Source organism: Tachypleus tridentatus, chromosome 2, assembly GCF_004210375.1.
Source record: "Tachypleus tridentatus isolate NWPU-2018 chromosome 2, ASM421037v1, whole genome shotgun sequence".
NCBI lineage: Eukaryota > Metazoa > Arthropoda > Merostomata > Xiphosura > Limulidae > Tachypleus > Tachypleus tridentatus.
The window spans coordinates 8,084,130-8,104,239 of record NC_134826.1 but is presented as its reverse complement, the minus strand read 5'-3'; the positions used below and the strand labels follow the sequence as shown (position 1 = coordinate 8,104,239).

Sequence of the window (20,110 nt, the reverse complement as noted above, 5' to 3'; positions counted from 1 at the left end):
CTGGTCGTGACAGGTAAGGTTAGAAAACAAACAAAATCATTCTGTCACAAGTCTGGTAGTGACAGGTAAGGTTAGAAAACAAACAAAATCATTCTGTCACAAGTCTGGTAGTGACAGGTAAGGTTAGAAAACAAACAAAATCATTCTGTCACAAGTCTGGTAGTGACAGGTAAGGTTAGAAAACAAACAATCATTCTGTCACAAGTCTGGTAGTTACAGGTAAGGTTAGAAAACAAACAAAATCATTCTGTCACAAGTCTGGTAGTGACAGGTAAGGTTAGAAAACAAACAAAATCATTCTGTCACAAGTCTGGTTGTGACGGGTAATGTTAGAAAACAAACAAAATCATTCTATCACAAGTCTGGTCGTGACAGGTAAGGTTAGAAAACAAACAAAATCATTCTGTCACAAGTCTGGTCGTGACAGGTAAGGTTAGAAAACAAACAAAATCATTCCGTCACAAGTCTGGTCGTGACAGGTAATGTTAGAAAACAAACAAAATCATTCTATCACAAGTCTGGTCGTGACAGGTAAGGTTAGAAAACAAACAAAATCATTCTGTCACAAGTCTGGTCGTGACAGGTAATGTTAGAAAACAAACAAAATCATTCTGTCACAAGTCTGGTCGTGACAGGTAATGTTAGAAAACAAACAAAATCATTCTGTCACAAGTCTGGTCGTGACAGGTAAGGTTAGAAAACAAACAAAATCATTCTGTCACAAGTCTGGTCGTGACAGGTAAAGTTAGAAAACAAACAAAATCATTCTATCACAAGTCTGGTCGTGACAGGTAAGGTTAGAAAACAAACAAAATCATTCTGTCACAAGTCTGGTTGTGACAGGTAATGTTAGAAAACAAACAAAATCATTCTGTCACAAGTCTGGTCGTGACAGGTAATGTTAGAAAACAAACAAAATCATTCTGTTACAAGTCTGGTCGTGACAGGTAAGGTTAGAAAACAAACAAAATCATTCTGTCACAAGTCTGGTCGTGACAGGTAATGTTAGAAAACAAAATCATTCTGTCACAAGTCTGGTCGTGACAGGTAAGGTTAGAAAACAAACAAAATCATTCTATCACAAGTCTGGTTGTGACAGGTATGTTAGAAAACAAACAAAATCATTCTGTCACAAGTCTGGTCGTGACAGGTAAGGTTAGAAAACAAACAAAATCATTCTGTCACAAGTCTGGTTGTGACAGGTAAGGTTAGAAAACAAACAAAATCATTCTGTCACAAGTCTGGTCGTGATAGGTAAGGGATCTAACACACCCTTCTTGTGAAATCTTTGCTAAAATCGTCAAGTAATTATAGCAATAAATATTTGGTTTTTCTTTTAAGTATGATTTTAATACAAATATAAGATTTGTTTACATTTATTTTGTCATGTTTATAACTGTTTTTTATTGATGTTTTCGTTGTGCTCTCCGACTGGTTATCACCATACACACTTGTCGTGCTCTCCGACTGGTTATCACCATACACACTTGTCGTGCTCTCCGACTGGTTATCACCATACACACTTGTCGTGCTCTCCGACTGGTTATCACTATACATACTTGTCGTGCTCTCCGACTGGTTATCACCATACACACTTGTCGTGCTCTCCGACTGGTTATCACCATACACACTTGTCGTGCTCTCCGACTGGTTATCACCATACACACTTGTCGTGCTCTCCGACTGGTTATCACTATACATACCCGTCGTGCTTTCCGACTGGTTATCACTATACATACCCGTCGTGCTCTCCGACTGGTTATCACTATACATACTTGTCGTGCTCTCCGACTGGTTATCACTATACATACCCGTCGTGCTTTCCGACTGGTTATCACTATACATACCCGTCGTGCTTTCCGACTGGTTATCACCATACACACTTGTCGTGCTCTCCGACTGGTTATCACCATACACACTTGTCGTGCTCTCTGACTGGTTATCACCATACACACTTGTCGTGCTCTCCGACTGGTTATCACTATACATACCCGTCGTGCTCTCCGACTGGTTATCACTATACATACTTGTGCTGTCCGACTGGTTATCACTATACATACCCGTCGTGCTGTCCGACTGGTTATCACTATACACACTTGTCGTGCTCTCCGACTGGTTATCACTATACATACTTGTCGTGCTCTCCGACTGGTTATCACCATACACACTTGTCGTGCTCTCCGACTGGTTATCACCATACACACTTGTCGTGCTCTCCGACTGGTTATCACCATACACACTTGTCGTGCTCTCCGACTGGTTATCACCATACACACTTGTCGTGCTCTCCGACTGGTTATCACCATACACACTTGTCGTGCTCTCCGACTGGTTATCACTATACATACCCGTCGTGCTCTCCGACTGGTTATCACTATACATACTTGTGCTGTCCGACTGGTTATCACTATACATACCCGTCGTGCTGTCCGACTGGTTATCACTATACATACCCGTCGTGCTGTCCGACTGGTTATCACTATACACACTTGTCGTGCTCTCCGACTGGTTATCACTATACATACCCGTCGTGCTTTCCGACTGGTTATCACTATACATACTCGTCGTGCTCTCCGACTGGTTATCACTATACATACTTGTGGTAAATTAACTTTCCGGTGGTCTTATCGTAAACTTTAGTTTGAATTTCGCGCAAAGTTACAGAAGGACTATCTGCGCTAGCCGTCCCTGATTTAGCAGTGTAAGACTAGAGGAAGGCCGCTAGTCATCACCACCCACCGCCAACTCTTGGGCCACTCTTTTACCAACGAATAATGGGATTGACCGTACATTACAACGCTCCAACAGCTGAAAAGGTGAGCATGTTTGCTGTGACGTGGATTCGAACCCACGACCCTCGAATTACGAGTCAAATTTCTTAACCACCTGGCCATGCCGCGCCCGTAAACTTTGTAACTAGATTTGTTTCTACCAAGATCAACTGAGGAAAGTCTCTGATCTAAAACTCATGTCAAAGTTATTATCAAGTGTCAAAGGTCAGACAGAAAGACAAGACTAATAAAAAAGAACCAATGTACAGTAAGATCACTAGACTGTAGCTAGAGTTTCTCACACTTTATTTTTATGCACAATTTTTGTTTTAAATATCGTTATGTTACATATACCCAAACACGAACCAACTGTTTTAGGAAAATGGAAACTTATATTTCAAAGGTTGAGTTCAAACATATATCTAGACATTCAAAAATATATATAATTTACCTTCGAAACGGCTTGTCGCACAGCAAGAAAACCCGAATATGTTGAATAATTCTACAAATATCACAGATCAGGCCTTAAATATATCATTAGTGTTGGAAACACCAGCATTACAACACAATTTGATTTCGAAAGTGAATATACTTCAATGTTAATATTTACTATTTACATGTTTTTTTAAGCGAACAACGACTATCCCATCGTTAAATTTACTTTATTTCTATACCTAACAAGAAATGCAACATTATATATATTTATATTTTAACACGACGCTTGCTTCTTCTGTGTGGGTATTTGGGTAGGTTAATTTTTGAATACCCAGGACGGTCAGGTGCACGAGACATAATGCTCAGATTTCCCTTCAATTCGTATTAATCTTTGCCTTTAACACGACGCCTCTCTCTCTGGATGTTTGGGTATATATATTTGTATACCCAGGAGGGTCAGGTGCACGAGACCTTTTCCTCCTTCCATAACTTTGTTGGAGTGACCTGATTAATATATTTCGATTAAATACTGAATGGCCGGAGTGATATCATAACTTTAATCTGGTCCTTTTCAGGACAATGTCCATTTATATTGTTAAAATAAGTATAGAACGTAGGTGGCCTGTTTTATGTTAGTTCTATTCTATTATTTTAAATGATTTTATCTTAATGATCTAATGTACAAGTTTAACGGGGAGAGGTGTTCAGGTCTCTCTTCATCACATGTACAATATCTGTCTTGTTCGCATTGCTCATTTTTTCGCCAATTTTTATCAAAATATTTTATTGTACTCTGTAGAAGTCTACCTGGTATTGTATGTGTGTTTGATTAATTATGTATGAACTTTGATGAAGTGGTTTTAGGTACTCTGTATGCTGATGTAATTAGTGCATTCTGTAATGTTTGGAGTTTGGTTTGTATTTGTTTTTCTCTTACATTAATCTATGCAGGAGCTGCATAGTCTATTACAGGTCTAATGTATGTCTTGTATATTTTAATGATGTTTTCTGGTGTTGTTCTGTAATTTTTACCAGTTAGATTTCTAGCATAGTTTATTCTTCGCCAAATTTTAGTTTTTATGCTATTTACATGTTTTATCCATGTAATCTTCGAATCATATGTTAATCCTAACAATTTTGCAGATTTGGGTTTGAACTTTTTGATATTTCGTAGATTTTGAAAATATTACTAGTTGAGTCTTCGCTGTATTTATTTTGATTCTATATTTTTCACAATATTCACATAATCTATTTAGTTGTGGTTGTAAGTTAGTGGCTGCTATTTCTGGTGTAGGGGCACTTTTCCAAATTGCTACATCATCAGCGAACTGATACGCATATCCATGGTTTGGGTCTTTAAGTGGCATATTATTTACATACATGATGAAGAGAATAGGACTAACCACCCTCCACATTTTCTATTTTCCGAAAAGTTAGATAACCAGCAAACAATTCCACGCGATAGACCCATTTCATACATATGGAACCGAAGACCATTGTGCCATACAGTGTCGAATGCTTTCTCATATCGAGGAAGCAGGCGACAGTGCATTCTTTATTATTAAAGCTGTTTATTATTGTTTCAGTTAACCTAATTAAGTGATCTGTTGTTTGTCTATATTTTCTAAATCCGTTTTGTTCTTCTGGTAATTTTGCATTGATCTCCAAAAATGTGGAGAGTTTATTACTTATTATTCTTTCAAGAATTTTACCTACACAGCTGGTCAGGCTGGTCGGTCGATAACTGTTTGGTTTATTGGCTGGTTTTCCATCTTTGTGGAACATTAAAATGTTAGATTGCTTCCAAGAAACTGGAAGAGTATAGAGAGAAGTTAAATATGGCTAATATGGTCAAATAATTTTGGATTGCCTTTTTTGAGAAGAATTATTTGTATTCCATCATTTCTTGGTGCTTTGTTTTTTTGATTGTTTGTTCAAGTTCATTTAGTTTGATTTTTTTGATGAGTAGTTGTGTATTGTAGTCATATGTATTGTTTGTTGCTGTTTGTAATGTTGAATGGAGAGTGTGGTTTATATAATTCTATGTTATTTGTTACGTGGTTATTTTATTGTAGTAATAGTTGTTCTGGCTTCTCAAGTGTAGCCAGAACTTACTAAGGTCGGTTTGTTCGGAGCAGAAGTTGTCCCATTTTTCTTGTTTTAGCTGTTTAATTTCTGCTCTAATTTTATTTCTAATGTTGTTAATTTGTGTTTTTATTTCTTGTTCTCTTGTTGCCATGAATAGTCTTCTTAATTGTTTTATCATTGTTAATAATTGTTTGGTTGGTTTCCATGCATTGTTTATGGTTATATAGTGTTGTTTTGGTACCGTGTCCGTAGCTGCTTTTAGAAGGCACTCCATTTGACTGTATGAATCTATTTCAGATTCGCTGTATGTTTAACTTTTTCTGGTAGTATGTTATTTAACACTTTTTGAAATTCTTGCCAATTTGCTTTTTTTGTAATCAAATTTATCTTGCCTACTGATTTTATCTTTATGAGGGTAGGGGGGGGGGTGAGATGGAAGACACACCATATTGGGAGATGGTCGCTGTCAACATCTTTTCCCACATTGAAATTTATTAACTTTGACAGATGTCTAGGATATAATTAGAAACTGTTTCAGAGGTAGTATGGGTACGTGTATTGTCATTAATAAGGGATATACTATTATTATCTATGAATTGTTATAATAAGTGGAGTTTGTAGAATTACATCCGCAGCTCTTATGTTTGGAATTCAGATCACCTATTACTACTGTATTTTGGTTGTTTGCTTGTTTTTTGAATTTCGCACAAAGCTACTCGAGGGCTATCTGTGCTAGCCGTCCCTAATTTAGCAGTGTAAGACCAGATGGGAAGGCAGCTAGTCATCACCACCCACCGCCAACTCTTGGGCTACTCTTTTACCAACAAATAGTGGGATTGACCGTCACATTATAATAGCCCCACGGCTGAAAGGGCGAGCACGTTTGGCAGGACGGGGATGCGAACCCGCGACCCTCAGATTACGAGTCGCACGCCTTAACACGCTTGGCCATGCCGGGCCTTGGTTGTGGGAAAAGATGTTGTATATTAGATTTATGTCCATACATTTAAGTTGGAGAACAGTATAATCCTGCTATTGTCATTTTCGAGTGGTTTTCTAAGAGAATACCAACCACTGTTTTCATTGTTGTTGTTCATTTGGATTTCAGTAACAGAAAGATGGTTTTTATATAATAACATAACTCATCTGTTGGTGTCATGGTTATTTCTTCTGTCTTTTCTTATTGACGTATAGTTACATATTTTAAATCTATTCTTATGATTAGTTAATGTTTCACTTATGATAAAAATGTCAGGGTTAATGTTATTAAGTCTTCGATCTCGTGTTTCTTGGAAGCAAGTGCACCTTGGATATTGATACTCAGAATTGTGAATTTTATGATTTTAGCATGTATCCTGTAATTGTTGTTATTAGTTGTGGTATGTGTTTTTCAGCTATGTTTATAAAAAGGTCGATGCTATTATTCGATTGGTTCGGTTTAGTAAATTCTGTAATAAACTCTGTGAGAATGTTTTTAATTAAGTTTACTATTATGTTTGTTTCTTTGTTTGTGGTTTACTGTAAGATTGTTGTTTTCTTGTTCTATCTGTGATTTTGTTAGGTTCTCGTAAAGTGGTTACTGTTCTCGTTTATTTCTGTTCTTAACACGACGCCAAAAATACTGAATACGATATTCAAATAGTACCGCTTAGCCAATGTTATTCTCAGTTCAGTTACGTCAAAACTCTCTCGTTCTAAAGTTGCTCGCGATTGGAACTTTTACACATCAACAACTACCAATCACAGCTAAGGACATACCATAATCAGCATAGGGTGTGTACGTGGTGTATGAGTACGAGAAAAAGATTTTTCTCAATTTACTGAATATACATATATATAGAATATTTATTTCTTCCTGCTAGAAACTCGATTGTTGGATAACATACAGTTATTAATTATGCACCTAGCTTTCATGGGAGAAATAAATAAATATTATTTGGCTACAGACACGGACTAGAAATAAAGAAAAATATAAGCATATCTTGTCTCGTTTTAGAAGTGTTTCAAAAGTTCGTGTCTACCGCCTTAAAAGTTGACAGGTAGCAATAAATACTCTCTTCACATTTAGGCTTAACGAAAGTTTCATAAACATATGTTCACGAATTGAGATAACACACCTTTTTAAAACTATTTAATAATAATATGTCACCATTAAAAAGTTACAAATAATTATGAAAATAAATATTCCATTACTGGAAAGACTACCAAATAGTCAAGCCTAATATAATGTTCAAAAGTGTCATTGTCTTGACCGAACTCTTGACACAACTTGTGTAATCATTCGTGTAAGTTACAAAATTACACCCGAATTTCATAAATTCTATTAAACAACGAAAGCAGATCTATAAACCTTTCCCTTCAAGTAACTTATTTTAACTTATACCTTTAAATGTTTCTTTTCTAGCTATACTTTTATTATTAATAGATATTAGCGGGGGTACCCAACTGTTTGTAGTTTGTCTGTTGCTTACGTAATTAATATTGTTAACTATTAAATGTAATTATTATTGCAGGGTTTTAGCAGCTCTTCTGGTAGTTTGGTTTAATTGTTGTCAGACTCAGCTATACAATTATTTATACAGAAATTATATTTTTTTATCGTCATAAACCTTCAGGCTTATGCTGAGTCAACAGGTAGGCTATCTTCCGGTAACATCATTACATAACTTCTTGTAAGTCACAGAATTAAATACATTGTTTTTTAAATGAACAACACGACAGTAATTGCTGTCATAAAATGGTCACCCCGTTTTATATATAGGATTCGTAATGAATTTAAGCCCAGTATGTGAAAACGTAACCTACGTCTCAACTAGATATATTTAATATACTACATTACATTTCGAGCAGTCAACTCCAAACTATCACTAACATGCAATAATCAAGGGTGTCACTGCAAAATTTCATGATTTTCGACCATCTAATTCTGACGAATATTCATTTAAAACCAGTAATAACATGTATTTAATTATATGCACATGATTTTGAGTTTTATCTCTATTTGCCAATCAATTTCACACAAATTTCCAAGAAATGGCACGTATTTTTTCTAAACTTACCAGACGTTTTGCTGAGAAAAATGAAAGAAAAAAGTCAAAGAAGTTAAATTTAATTAAAGTTTACAGATGTTTTAAAAAATAAACATTCAGTGCAAATGTTCAATTCAGCATATATACTGAGACTTATACAACAACAACACGGATATTTCTAATACAGCTGTTTTCAGTAGTAAAATATTATTCAACTAATTTAATAAATATTTTTCATTTAATAAGACCAACACACCAATCTTACTAAAATACCTTGTACTCGTCATAATCAAGTAGACACTTTATGACTGTCGCAAAAATAATTATCTCCATCAATTTAGGTTTACTCAAGGACTTGTAGGAGATACTGAAAAAAATGTATACAAAATTATATGGCCATTAAAGATACTGTCTTAGTTTTAAAAGGACAAACCAAGCAGTATCAGTGTAGTCGATCCAAACAAACAGAACATGGTGAATTACGTAGGCCTAAAACAAAGACGTGACCCTCTATTTGACAACGACTGTATATCAACATATATATATATGTTTTTATTCTATGTTTTAGATATTATTAAACTACCAAATATCATGATATACGAATGTGTGTGTTTGTTTGCATTATGCACTGTTGACCAGAGTGCCTCGGTAGGATTTTGTACCCAGTTCTTTATAACAAATCTTACAGCCCTTCTTCATTCAAAATGCTAAAAAATAATTTGACTAAAACTTGTGACATCGTAGGTTTTTACTTCAAACATATAACCATATATTTGTGCTTGTCATTTCAGTGCTTTTGAACACAATACAATCGCGAACAAATGTAATATTTCCCAATAAAACAAGTTTTTTTTGTATTTTTGGAATTAAGCACAGAGTTTTTTATATGCAAAAACAGCTTGTTTGGGTTGAGAAAATATTTTACATAGAAGGTCGAAACGTTGTTCGCTCTTCTATGTAAAATATTTTCTCAACCCAAACGAGCCGTTTTTGCATATAAATTTCTCAACAAGTGGGTTTCTCGACATCACTGATTAAGCACAGAGTTACTCAATGGGTTATCTGTGCTCTGTTCATCACGGGTATCAAAACCCAGTTTTTAGCGATACGAGTCCGCAGACATGCCGCTATGCCACTAAGATACATCAACAAAAAAAATGTTGATTTTGTAACCACTTTTGAATTTAACATTAATATTTTAAGTACCAAATAAGAATGGGCAAAGACTTACGTAACAAAAAAAAAGTTAACTTGAACAAGTCAATAATAACCACTTAACCGTAATCATTCTATTACTAAAATTTTACAATTATTTTGAAATATAGGTCTTTAAAGTTTATGATCAAGTTTTGTTTACTGAGATATTTAGAACTGATATTTTTCCTTGGAAACTTTCCAAATAGTAAAACTTCAGAAAATCTAAGATTGAGAAACATATATTTGTGAAAATTCAACAGCGGTTAACAACGAACGTTCTAGTGTTGTTAACAAAGATTGTTAGGTATCACACATGATTTTCCATAAAAAACTACCAGACGAAGAAACAGAATATGCTGTATCTCATTTTCCTTAAATTCAAGTTTTGTGCTGGGCTTATCTTACAAATCTCTTATGAAAAATTCACTGGAAGTCGTCAATAATGGTAAAAAAAAACATCCATTTCTTTTCTTTATTTGATTTGAAAATTAAAATACATTATAACCGTAATCAATGAACAATGTTCAAACAAGAACCTATCACACCACCGAGCTCTAATATTATGCTGAGAAATTGCTTGTAGCACATGACTTTAGTTCAGCTAGGCCTAGTGTTAGAGATGGCGGACTATGCAATGAACTGTCATGCTGTCAGTATATCTGCGCATGCCTACCATTATTTTGATTGATTCAAAATCTTTGGACAAAGCTTCACAAGTAAGCATCTAGACATAGCCGCTCCTGATGTTGAAATGGTTATATGTGAAAAACGAAAATTCATTAATACTATTGTGCTGCAACTTTTATCTGAACAAACAGTGAAACCTGACAGTCACTTTAATATCATACCGACTGAACTAATGTACTGAATGCTATTTACCGGCAACGAGCTTCGAACAATTTACTCTTGAATTCACAGTGAAGCACGCTAATCACAAGGTCACACCTGGACAAAACGTTTTGAAAAATACTTGGTTGGAAAACTTTTGTGTGAACGTGGAACTATAACAAATTTAACATAAAGCAGTAAGACGGACATCAAGATATTAGGGTGAAAACGTCTGTTAAACAGTTTTTACTTCCAAATAACAGTTATGCATAACGAGCTCTCCAAGTTTTACGTAATCTTAATTTTTTTTTTAAAGAACGTCTTTGTACTTTGACGACTAGAGTCCACGTAATAAAGTTATATTTTTATTTGTCATGTGAGCCCAAGTCTGTATCTCTTAAATATCTATCAGCTGGTTTTATCATTTGTAACGTACATACGACTAGGATATCCAACTGATAAAACAATGTATTCTAATAAGTTGAAATGTATATTTAATTAGTTATACTGACTGTCAGTTTTGTTCCATATGCATAGCTTGCTCTGTTCAACACTTAATGTCTATAAACATTTTTTAATCACATTATTTTTTGTTTGATAATGGTTTTGGGACATGTATTGTTTTACATATGATTTTTAAAATATCAGTGTTTGTTCATAATTTGAAAGAATAATTAAACCAATAATGAAACACTAAACTAGCAGCAAAAACAAAATAAACCTTTTGAAACGTTGGTTTCAGTGTCGAAACACTGATAACAGGTCAAGAAGACACAGATTTGAGGCTTGGATAAAGAAATGCTAAAGTCCAAGAAGTATCTTTTATATTTATAATATGGTGATTGGCTTGTGGAATGAGTTGTCTTCTGCAGCACTTTACAATAGTTTAAGGATTATACTGATGAAAGAGGATAAAAAGTTGAATATATTTACCAGTGTAAACTAATACCAAAAAACATATGGACCACCTGGACTTTCAAGATTGTCCATGCAGAAAGGTGAAAATTTAAATTCGTACTTTGTTTTTCACAGAATCACCCACCTTGTAAAGTTCTGGCTTCCACCACTGCCAACAGGAATTTATTCTTTATATATAACCCTCTAACAGAAACAAAACTGTCTTAAGTGAATACCAACTTAGGTTTTCAAAATTTTTGACATGCGCCTTCTGGTCCTATTGTCTCCAGAATACAAAGAAAGAAATCAAAGATCCCTGTTTTATGGACTGCCCATACAAATTTGTATATTCAATAAGATTTCTTCTTATCCTTCATTTTCCAAAACAAAGATACGAAATCTTAGCTGTTTCCTTTCCATACCTAGAATCCTCTTCTAAACACTTTCAAGTATGTTAGTATTTTTTCTTAAGGTGGACCTTTCGAAAAGGGTTCGGGTTATCAGGTTTCTATTTCATTTCTGTCAAAATTTCTTGGACTTACATGTTTTTTTGAATGTCATGAATATTCTTTCTTAGATAAGACTAAATGAGGCCTATCTAGTAATTTTTAGTAGATTCAGAATAATATTTTCTGCCCTTTTAATTAATGTCTCTATAAATACACTCTAAAGTCCTACTAGTGATAGAATGTTGTTTTAACAGCTTCACTGATTTATCCACTACTATTTCAGGACTGTTTCCTTCGGTCATGCAAGTGAATTGGTTCCCATCTACATAAAATGTATAATTCAATTATTATAACCCTAGTGTATTATCTTACACTTACTGTAATTAAATATTACTTGTTAAAAACACAATTTCTACTGATCAGTAAAAGAAAAATGAAGACATACAGTTTACAACTGTACAAAATATGTTACTAACTTGTCAGTGATACACGACTTGAATCTGTAAACTTGCTGGAAATATTACTTTGTTTGTCTTTCTTTCCCATCACCACCACATGCTCTTTAACCCTCAAATTATTTCACTTGTTTACCTGCTCTTCAAAACTGATGTAGTTCATCAAATCAAGTAAGTTATATCACAAAATTTGGTGTAAAAACACGAGAAAGATGAAGCAAAATCATTAGGTTTTTGTGTAAAATACACAAAAAACTTCAAAAACATGTTATGTCATTCACTGGAATACCGAAAATATGTTTCTTAACTTACTTACATCCTACTAGAGATTATGTGTTTGTGTTTTTTCATGTAGCAAAGCCATATCGGGCAATCTGCTGTGTTTACTGAGGATAATCAAACCCCTGATTTAAGCATTGTAAATCGGAAGACTCACCATTGTCCCAGCAGGGGACACTAGAGATTGTGTAACCAACAAAATGTATTTTAAATATATTTTGTGTAACCCATTACCTCATCATGAATTCTTGGGTAACTTTGTTCAATGCAAATTTCACATCAGGTGTATATTGAAAACAGAATACAAAATTTCTCTGCCTGTTATCAGTATTGGTTTCAACATCACAACATTTAAGCTAGTAGAATGTTATTGTCAGTGTATGTGCCACTTGTTGTCACCATTTTTTTTATATTAATATTCAATAATAACCTAGTTAATCCAACATAATCGGAGGTTATCAAAAATCAGATAGGATGGATGCTTACTCACTGGGTATAGTGCCTTAAAAAAGGTAGTCAGAAGGTTAAACTACTTACTGGAATTCTCAAACAATATTTTACTATCTAAAAGGCTAACTAGAATGATATTAGTTATATTATTATTAGATATATTTCTGCCTGGCCCTGAAAGTGTTCTGTTTCAAGAGCAAATGGAACCAAAGTTAAGAGAAACAAACACTTTTATTTCTTGCTTTTTGAAATTAATTTGTCATGCCGTATTGTAATCTACAGAGTGCATAATTCTTCTCATGATTTATGACATGAGCACGTTTTACAGCCGCAACAACAGTACAAATCGCAGTGTTAAGTATCCTTTACGTGACGTCATTTTAGTGCCTACTGGCTGACAGAAGATATACTATTGCATTTTGGTGTGTATGGTTAAACGTGACTCTTCCAGGTAACCTCCAGCTCCCATTCGGGAAAACAAGTAATAACCCTGTAAAATTAACTGTGCTTGATCTAATAATACTGTTAACTATCTAATTTTAATGATGTTTGTGCAACAGTATTTCATTTAAACTAAATGGATGTAAGACGTTATTAATAAACTTATTGTGGGCTGATACTAACGTGAATTAAAGTATATTTATTTCTTACACTTCAAATATTATATTCACTATTTAAAATAAACTGGTATAATGCTATATTACTGGACTTGAGACTTCCCAATAAACGGAATTATGGCAAATTGCCAATTTTGTGCCAGTGTGGTGGTATGTCAACATTATATTTACACTAAGAAAAGATTATTAATTCACGCACTTGAACAATAATAAAGTATTTTACAAAGCTGTTGTTAAAGGGTCTGGATCCTAATGACTTTAAAATATGACATATCAAATAAATAAACTGATAGTTATTATTCTTTACAACAGCGTGCCCATGGAAACAGCGGCTCTATTTTCAACATGTAATATAATGACTGACGTTAATGTAAATGTTGTGAACTGACGCAATCTGAATCATTTTGGCGGTACAAACTTAAAAATTTGAAGCCCTACTCATCAATGTGCTCTGAAACATTCAACGTGTTATATGAAATTTAAGACGTCTTACGGGAAAAATAAAGCAGACAATCTTACCTTCGTTACCCGACAGTAATAAATGAGGAACTACTTCTGTACTAATAGGTATACCTCCATTTTCGCAGTCGAGCCATCAAGCGTTGCTTTCCCGCCCAGCTCGATAAAACCCGGATGATCTTGATAAATGAAACATGGCGCACGCGCATGCTCCTTTCCCGCCAAAGTCACTGCCAAACAACAGTTTCCTAACTAGAGTCATTCATAGTTTCGATCGATGATCTATCTCAGTATAAGAGAAAATCACAATGGAGGCATTACTTATTGTTAATGTAAGACTTCCTCATGTAATTAAAATAATTTATAATGTTGGGCTTTACTGGGTAAAACTAATAATTATTAAAGAGAAGCACCCTATGTACAATTTACATTTAATACGATTGACTACTCTTAAAGCTTTCGTGTTTGTGGTTAACCTGTATAAACACCTAAATAAAAACGAACCTAAGAAATGCGAGAATCACCCTATACACTTTTCAAATCTTTTGCATCAAAAATATTTTTCATCATTATTTATTAATCATGAGTTTCCACGCTTACGCTATTTAAACTATTACAGTGAAATCAAGTCGTAATCAACATAAATTATTGTGCTTTTTAATTTTTACAAGCTCATATTGATATATGTGTATATAACTTTTTCTTGGATAAAAATTTCGAATACCTGTAACTTAACTGTTACTTTTTCATTTCAATTTCTTCCTATAGAATTTAGAAATGTGGTCATTTCTCAAGACGGTTTAGTTCACTTGAAATCTCACTCGCTGGTATAACTCACAGCTGAACAAGTTTAAAATATATCATCAAATAATTATCATAGTAGGATCCGCCATTGTAGCTGTCAAAGTTTCAATAATCCTTGGTTTTCACCTACCGGAAAAAAAAAAAAAAAAACAAAGTCGTAAGGCCGATGAAAGTACGCTGTTTTTACTCAAACAGTTATTAAACATTATATAGCTTCCAAATGATTTAATTTATTACGTTGCCTATATAAAACAACTTGATAACATGAAGCATTCTGAAAAAGAATCAGTAATCAAACTTAATGATTGTTTGTGATAAATATTAGTTAAAAAAATATTTAAAAATGATTGATTTATATCGTGTTGCAGTCAATTTTTCGTCTGGCTGCGTTTTATAAACCCTTTAGTTCGTTAAATTAGGAATACGTAATCTGTGAATTATAGGAAGCTTCATTTTTTATTTCTGGTAGAAAATTTAAAAACAATGCTGACATGTATATTAAAGTATGTTCTAAGATATGTTTATCAGACGTAAGTCATAAGTATGCTCACAAATGTAGTTTTATTTATTCACGTATATACAGAAATGTTTGTTAACAGATTTATATATATACATACAGAGGGATATATATTAAACCATTATTTTGTATTCAGAAATTTATATATAAATGTTTCGTTTGGACAAAAATACATACATGTAAATGCAAAAATGTTATTAGAGGAAGAATGTGTTTTACCACTCCATGATGCATGGATTTTGTGTTAAGGGTTTGAATCCCATAATCGAATATGCCCTCTCTTTAAACCGTAGGGGGAGGTATAATGTGACAGTCAACCTCATTCTTCGCTAGTAAAGGGTAGCACAAAAACTGACGGTGGGTGGTATCTTCCTTCCCTATAATCTATCGCTTCAAAATCAAGAACTCCTAGCAGAGATAACCTTTGAAATTCAACAAACAAACATGCCACTATTCTATGCTGCTGCCATCTGGTGACTTATGTTTAAGATGCCTAAGAGCTTGCGAAAACTTGTCGCTAAAAATCAAAAGTCAGAGAAGAAATTATAGTAATAATAATGATTTTTGTTGATTGGTTATTAAACTCAAAGAAAGCAAAAATGGGCTGTCTGTGCTCGGTCAAATGTGGGTAGCTAATTCAAAGTTTTAGCGCTGTAGGTGCTCCGACTTAATACTGAGCCACCAGGGGATATATTAATGATTTCATAATACTTCAAGATAACAGTTAAACTTTTGAAATAATATTTATGTAAATATAATATAATATGACTTCAAGTTTAAAACATAGTTATTTAACAATACTTGATTTTTTTCGTGATCCTCTAGTTTGATGTCACTATTTCTCATTGTATTTTCTGAAAATGATCTCGAAATAAACTGTCAAGTACGTTTTTGTTTATGTTTTTGAATTTCGCACAAAGCTGACGATGACCGAAGAAGGTCGAAACGTTGTTCGCTCTTCTATGTAAAATATTTTCTCAACCCAAACGAGCCGTTTTTGCATATAAATAAACATGCACTGCTCGATACATTAGGGTTATCGAAATCCGATTTTTAGTGCTATAAGCTCTGATAATTAGTGCTGAAACACTGAAGGCGATAGCTAACATAGTGTTATAAGTTGTATTTTCAATGTTATAATGCAGTTGTTTGTTAGAGGAAACTGCCAATCATGATTATGGCGCTAGATATAAACAGTTCATGTTGATATAATAATCTAGAAATGTTGTTGAATTTGCGAAAACGAAGAACATAATAAACGATAACCGTGCGCAGTTCGATGAGTATTCAAGGAGTTTGTGAGCTCAGAAAGCTGCTCAGAATTAGATATGGGATTGATCACGTCTATTCAGTTATTTGAGCGACTGGCGAGGAAATTCTATGTGGTAAGTAAGTTTATTTGTGAGAAAGGCATACGTACCATTAATGAAGGAACTTTCTGTTAAACATTATCATTATTACCGTATTATGCTTTGATTAGTTACAATTGTATCTGTGATCGGTGATGTCGAGAAAACCCACTTGTAGAGAAATATATATGTAAAAACGGCTCGTTTAGGTTGAGAAAATATTTTACGTAGAAGAGTGAACAACGTTTCGACCTTCTTCGGTCATTGTCAGGTTCACAAAGAAGGAAAGAGGTAACTGACCAGAAGCTGACCACATTTTGAAAGGGGTTGTGTAACTGAGTGTCGGAATGTAGAGGGCGGTGTTAGATGTTTAAATATATAATTTTATTTTATTATATTTAATATAGGTATAAAGGCGTTCCTTTATATTGGTTTATTTTGGGTTTAAGTTGTTGTATAAGTAAGGCTTCTTTAATTTTGCGTTTGTTTATGTTTGTTTCTTTATTTAGTATTTGAGTGTTTTCTGTGGTTATGTTGTATTTATTTGACTTGCAGTGTTCGAAAACGTGTATAGGTGACTTTTTATGTTCTTTGAATCTGGTTTCTATTTTTCTACTTGTTTCTCCAATATAGAAGTCGTGGCAGTTATCACATTGTATTTTATAAATAATGTTGGTGTGGTGTTTGTCAGTGTAGTTTTTACATAGTATAGACCAACCAATTAGCAACCCTCATAGAATTCACCACGATAAAGACAAACTTCATGTTCAACGACCACAACTATATAGAAACAAATGGCCTAAGCATGGGCAACCCAGTATCACCAGTTCTAGCCAATATTTTTATGACACAAGTTGAAACACAAGCAATTAACACAGCATTATATCCACCACTATACTGGTACAGATATGTAGATGACACGGTTGCGGAATTCACATCTACAGAACACATACTTAATTTTTTCAATAACATTAACTCTATACATCCCAACATTAACTTCACATGTGAACAGAAAGAAAGCAATTAAATATCATTTCTTAACCTCAAAATTACAAGAACCGACACACAATTTAAAACAGAAATCCACCGAAAAATAACCCATACTGGACTATACATTCCTTGGGACTCAGCACATGAAACGAAACAAAAACTCAACATACTAAGAAACCAAATAAACACAGCCATAAAACTATGCTCACCAGATAAAATTAACGATGAATTAGACAAAATAAAACAATACTTCATCAACATCAATAAGTTTTCTCCACAAACCGTAGAAAACATTATACGCACACACCTAGACAGAAAGCAAAATCAACCAACAAAAGTAAATATATCTCACAAATAATTTGTTTGTTTGTTTTGGAATTTCGCACAAAGGAACTCGAGGGCTATCCGTCCCTAATTTAGCAGTGTAAGACTAGAGGGAAGGCAGCTAGTCATCACCACCCACCGCCAACTCTTGGGTTACTCTTCTACCAACGAATAGTGGGATTGACCGTCACATTATAACTCCCCCCACGGCTGGGAGGGCGAGCATGTTTTGGTGCGACTCGGGCGCGAACCCGCGACCCTCAGATTACGAAGCGCACGCCTTAACGCGCTAGGCCATGCCAGGCCCTCTCACAAAATTAAAAAAAAAATAATCACGAAACCATATACTGCTGCATAGCATATATTCCCGACATCAGCAGACAAATAACCAACATTTGGCAAAAACTAGTAACAAAATATGACATTCCAGTTAATACCAAATTTATTCAAAAACCAGGCACAAACTGAGGTCTATACTTTTATATGCAAAAACGGCTCGTTTGGGTTGAGAAAATATTTTACATAGAAGAGCGAACAACGTTTCGACCTTCTATGTAAAATATTTTCTCAACCGAAACGAGCCGTTTTTGCATATAAATTTCTCAACAAGTGGGTTTCTCGACATCACTGAGGTCTATACTATGTAAAAACTACACTGACAAATGCCACACCAACATTATTTATAAAATACAATGTGATAACTGCCACGACTTCTATATTGGAGAAACAAGTAGAAAAATAGAAACCAGATTCAAAGAACATAAAAAGTCACCTATACACGTTTTCGAACACTGCAAGTCAAATAAATACAACATAACCACAGAAAACACTCAAATACTAAATAAAGAAACAAACATAAACAAACGCAAAATTAAAGAAGCCTTACTTATACAACAACTTAAACCCAAAATAAACCAATATAAAGGAACGCCTTTATACCTATATTAAATACAATAAAATAAAATTATATATTCAAACATCTAGTACCGCCCTCTACATTCCGACACTCAGTTACACAACCCCTTCCAAACATGTGGTCAGCTTCCGGTCAGTTACCTCTTTCCTTCTTTGTGAACCTGACAATTACCGAAGAAGGTCGAAACGTTGTTCACTCTTCTACGTAAAATATTTTCTCAACCCAAACGAGCCGTTTTTGCACATACAGTTGTATCTGTTGAAAAACTTTGTACTCGAAGTTAGGCCTACAGGTGAAAGTGGCTGTAATGAACGCTAATAAAAATAAATTAATCTGTTGTTACTTGGGCTGATTCCTGCATTAGTTTCACCAAATAATTCAATAGAGCCTGGCGAGCAATATAATAAATACTACAACAGTATCAAATACATAACTTGAAAGTATTTATAATTCTAATCATTTCATATAGTCCAAGTACAAAGAATACAAAAAAGGCCAGGAATCTTTTCATATGGTAAATAGTTTTAGTTTAATATCTTTGCGTTTTTGTTAGTTTGTGTGTATGGAGGGGTTGTGTCAACAACATTCATTAATTTTCCAAAAAAAGATAAAACTGGAATAATGCTGATGAATTATGCATTTTCTTATTTATAGTTACTTTGCATTTAATTATTTATGTTGGTTCACAAAATCATTTTATATCTATCAATAAATGACAATCCCGTGTGATTTACCGTTTTGCTTTTCATTTCAGCAACGTGTGACCTTGGAGTCTTATTTTTGGTATGTTGTTGTAGAACGAACTTATAAAGCAGGGCAGTTATGGATAAGAGAGGGCGCGCATAACTTAAAGAAAAATGGCTTTGGGAGAAACGGTAGTTGAGTGGGAGCGCGTTCCTTCATATTTTGAATTTATTGTTGGTATTTTTAGGTATGTCGTTGAAAGTTTTAATCAGTTAAACGATCCAGATTATGACTTTCCAAGAGGAACATGGCGTGACATGAAAAATTACTGGCATTTTAATACATCGTGTATCCTTACGATTTTGCTAATGGCAGTAGCATGGACCGTCGTCCGTCACTTTAGTACCGAATGGATATTTAAGGTGATTAACCTAAAACTTAGGGCTAAAGGTTAGAATTTATGGAATTTGTATCCATGGTGTGTGCGTGTATGTATATATGTCGTATAGAGGTTTTAGGAAAATTGTCTATGCTGTGTTGTAAATTGAAATATATTTGTTACAAGACAACTA

At 34.2% G+C, this 20,110-nt stretch overlaps 1 protein-coding gene and 1 long non-coding RNA gene across 6 annotated transcripts in view; one reads left to right on the top strand and one right to left on the bottom strand.

The window, feature by feature from the left end:
- LOC143237639 (uncharacterized) overlaps window positions 1-14,424 on the bottom strand; it is a 29,954-nt gene extending 15,530 nt beyond the window's left edge. Inside the window, exon 1 of the long non-coding RNA XR_013020173.1 lies at window positions 14,015-14,424. This is a non-coding gene — a long non-coding RNA (uncharacterized LOC143237639). The remainder of the gene's footprint in view (window positions 1-14,014) is intronic.
- A 5,249-nt stretch (window positions 14,425-19,673) lies between these two features.
- Window positions 19,674-20,110, top strand: part of LOC143237618 (ceramide synthase 1-like) — a 47,323-nt gene continuing 46,886 nt past the window's right edge. For 4 of the 5 annotated variants that reach the window (XR_013020169.1, XR_013020170.1, XM_076477088.1 and 1 more), the window contains exon 1: window positions 19,674-19,960. Coding sequence is in view for 2 of the 5 variants with exons in the window: in XM_076477088.1 (XP_076333203.1) it covers window positions 19,712-19,960 (249 nt within the window). In the remaining 3 variants the exon portion in view is untranslated. Of the gene's footprint in view, window positions 19,989-20,110 lie in introns of all 5 variants that reach the window. The other variant, XM_076477096.1, reaches the window with a different exon arrangement.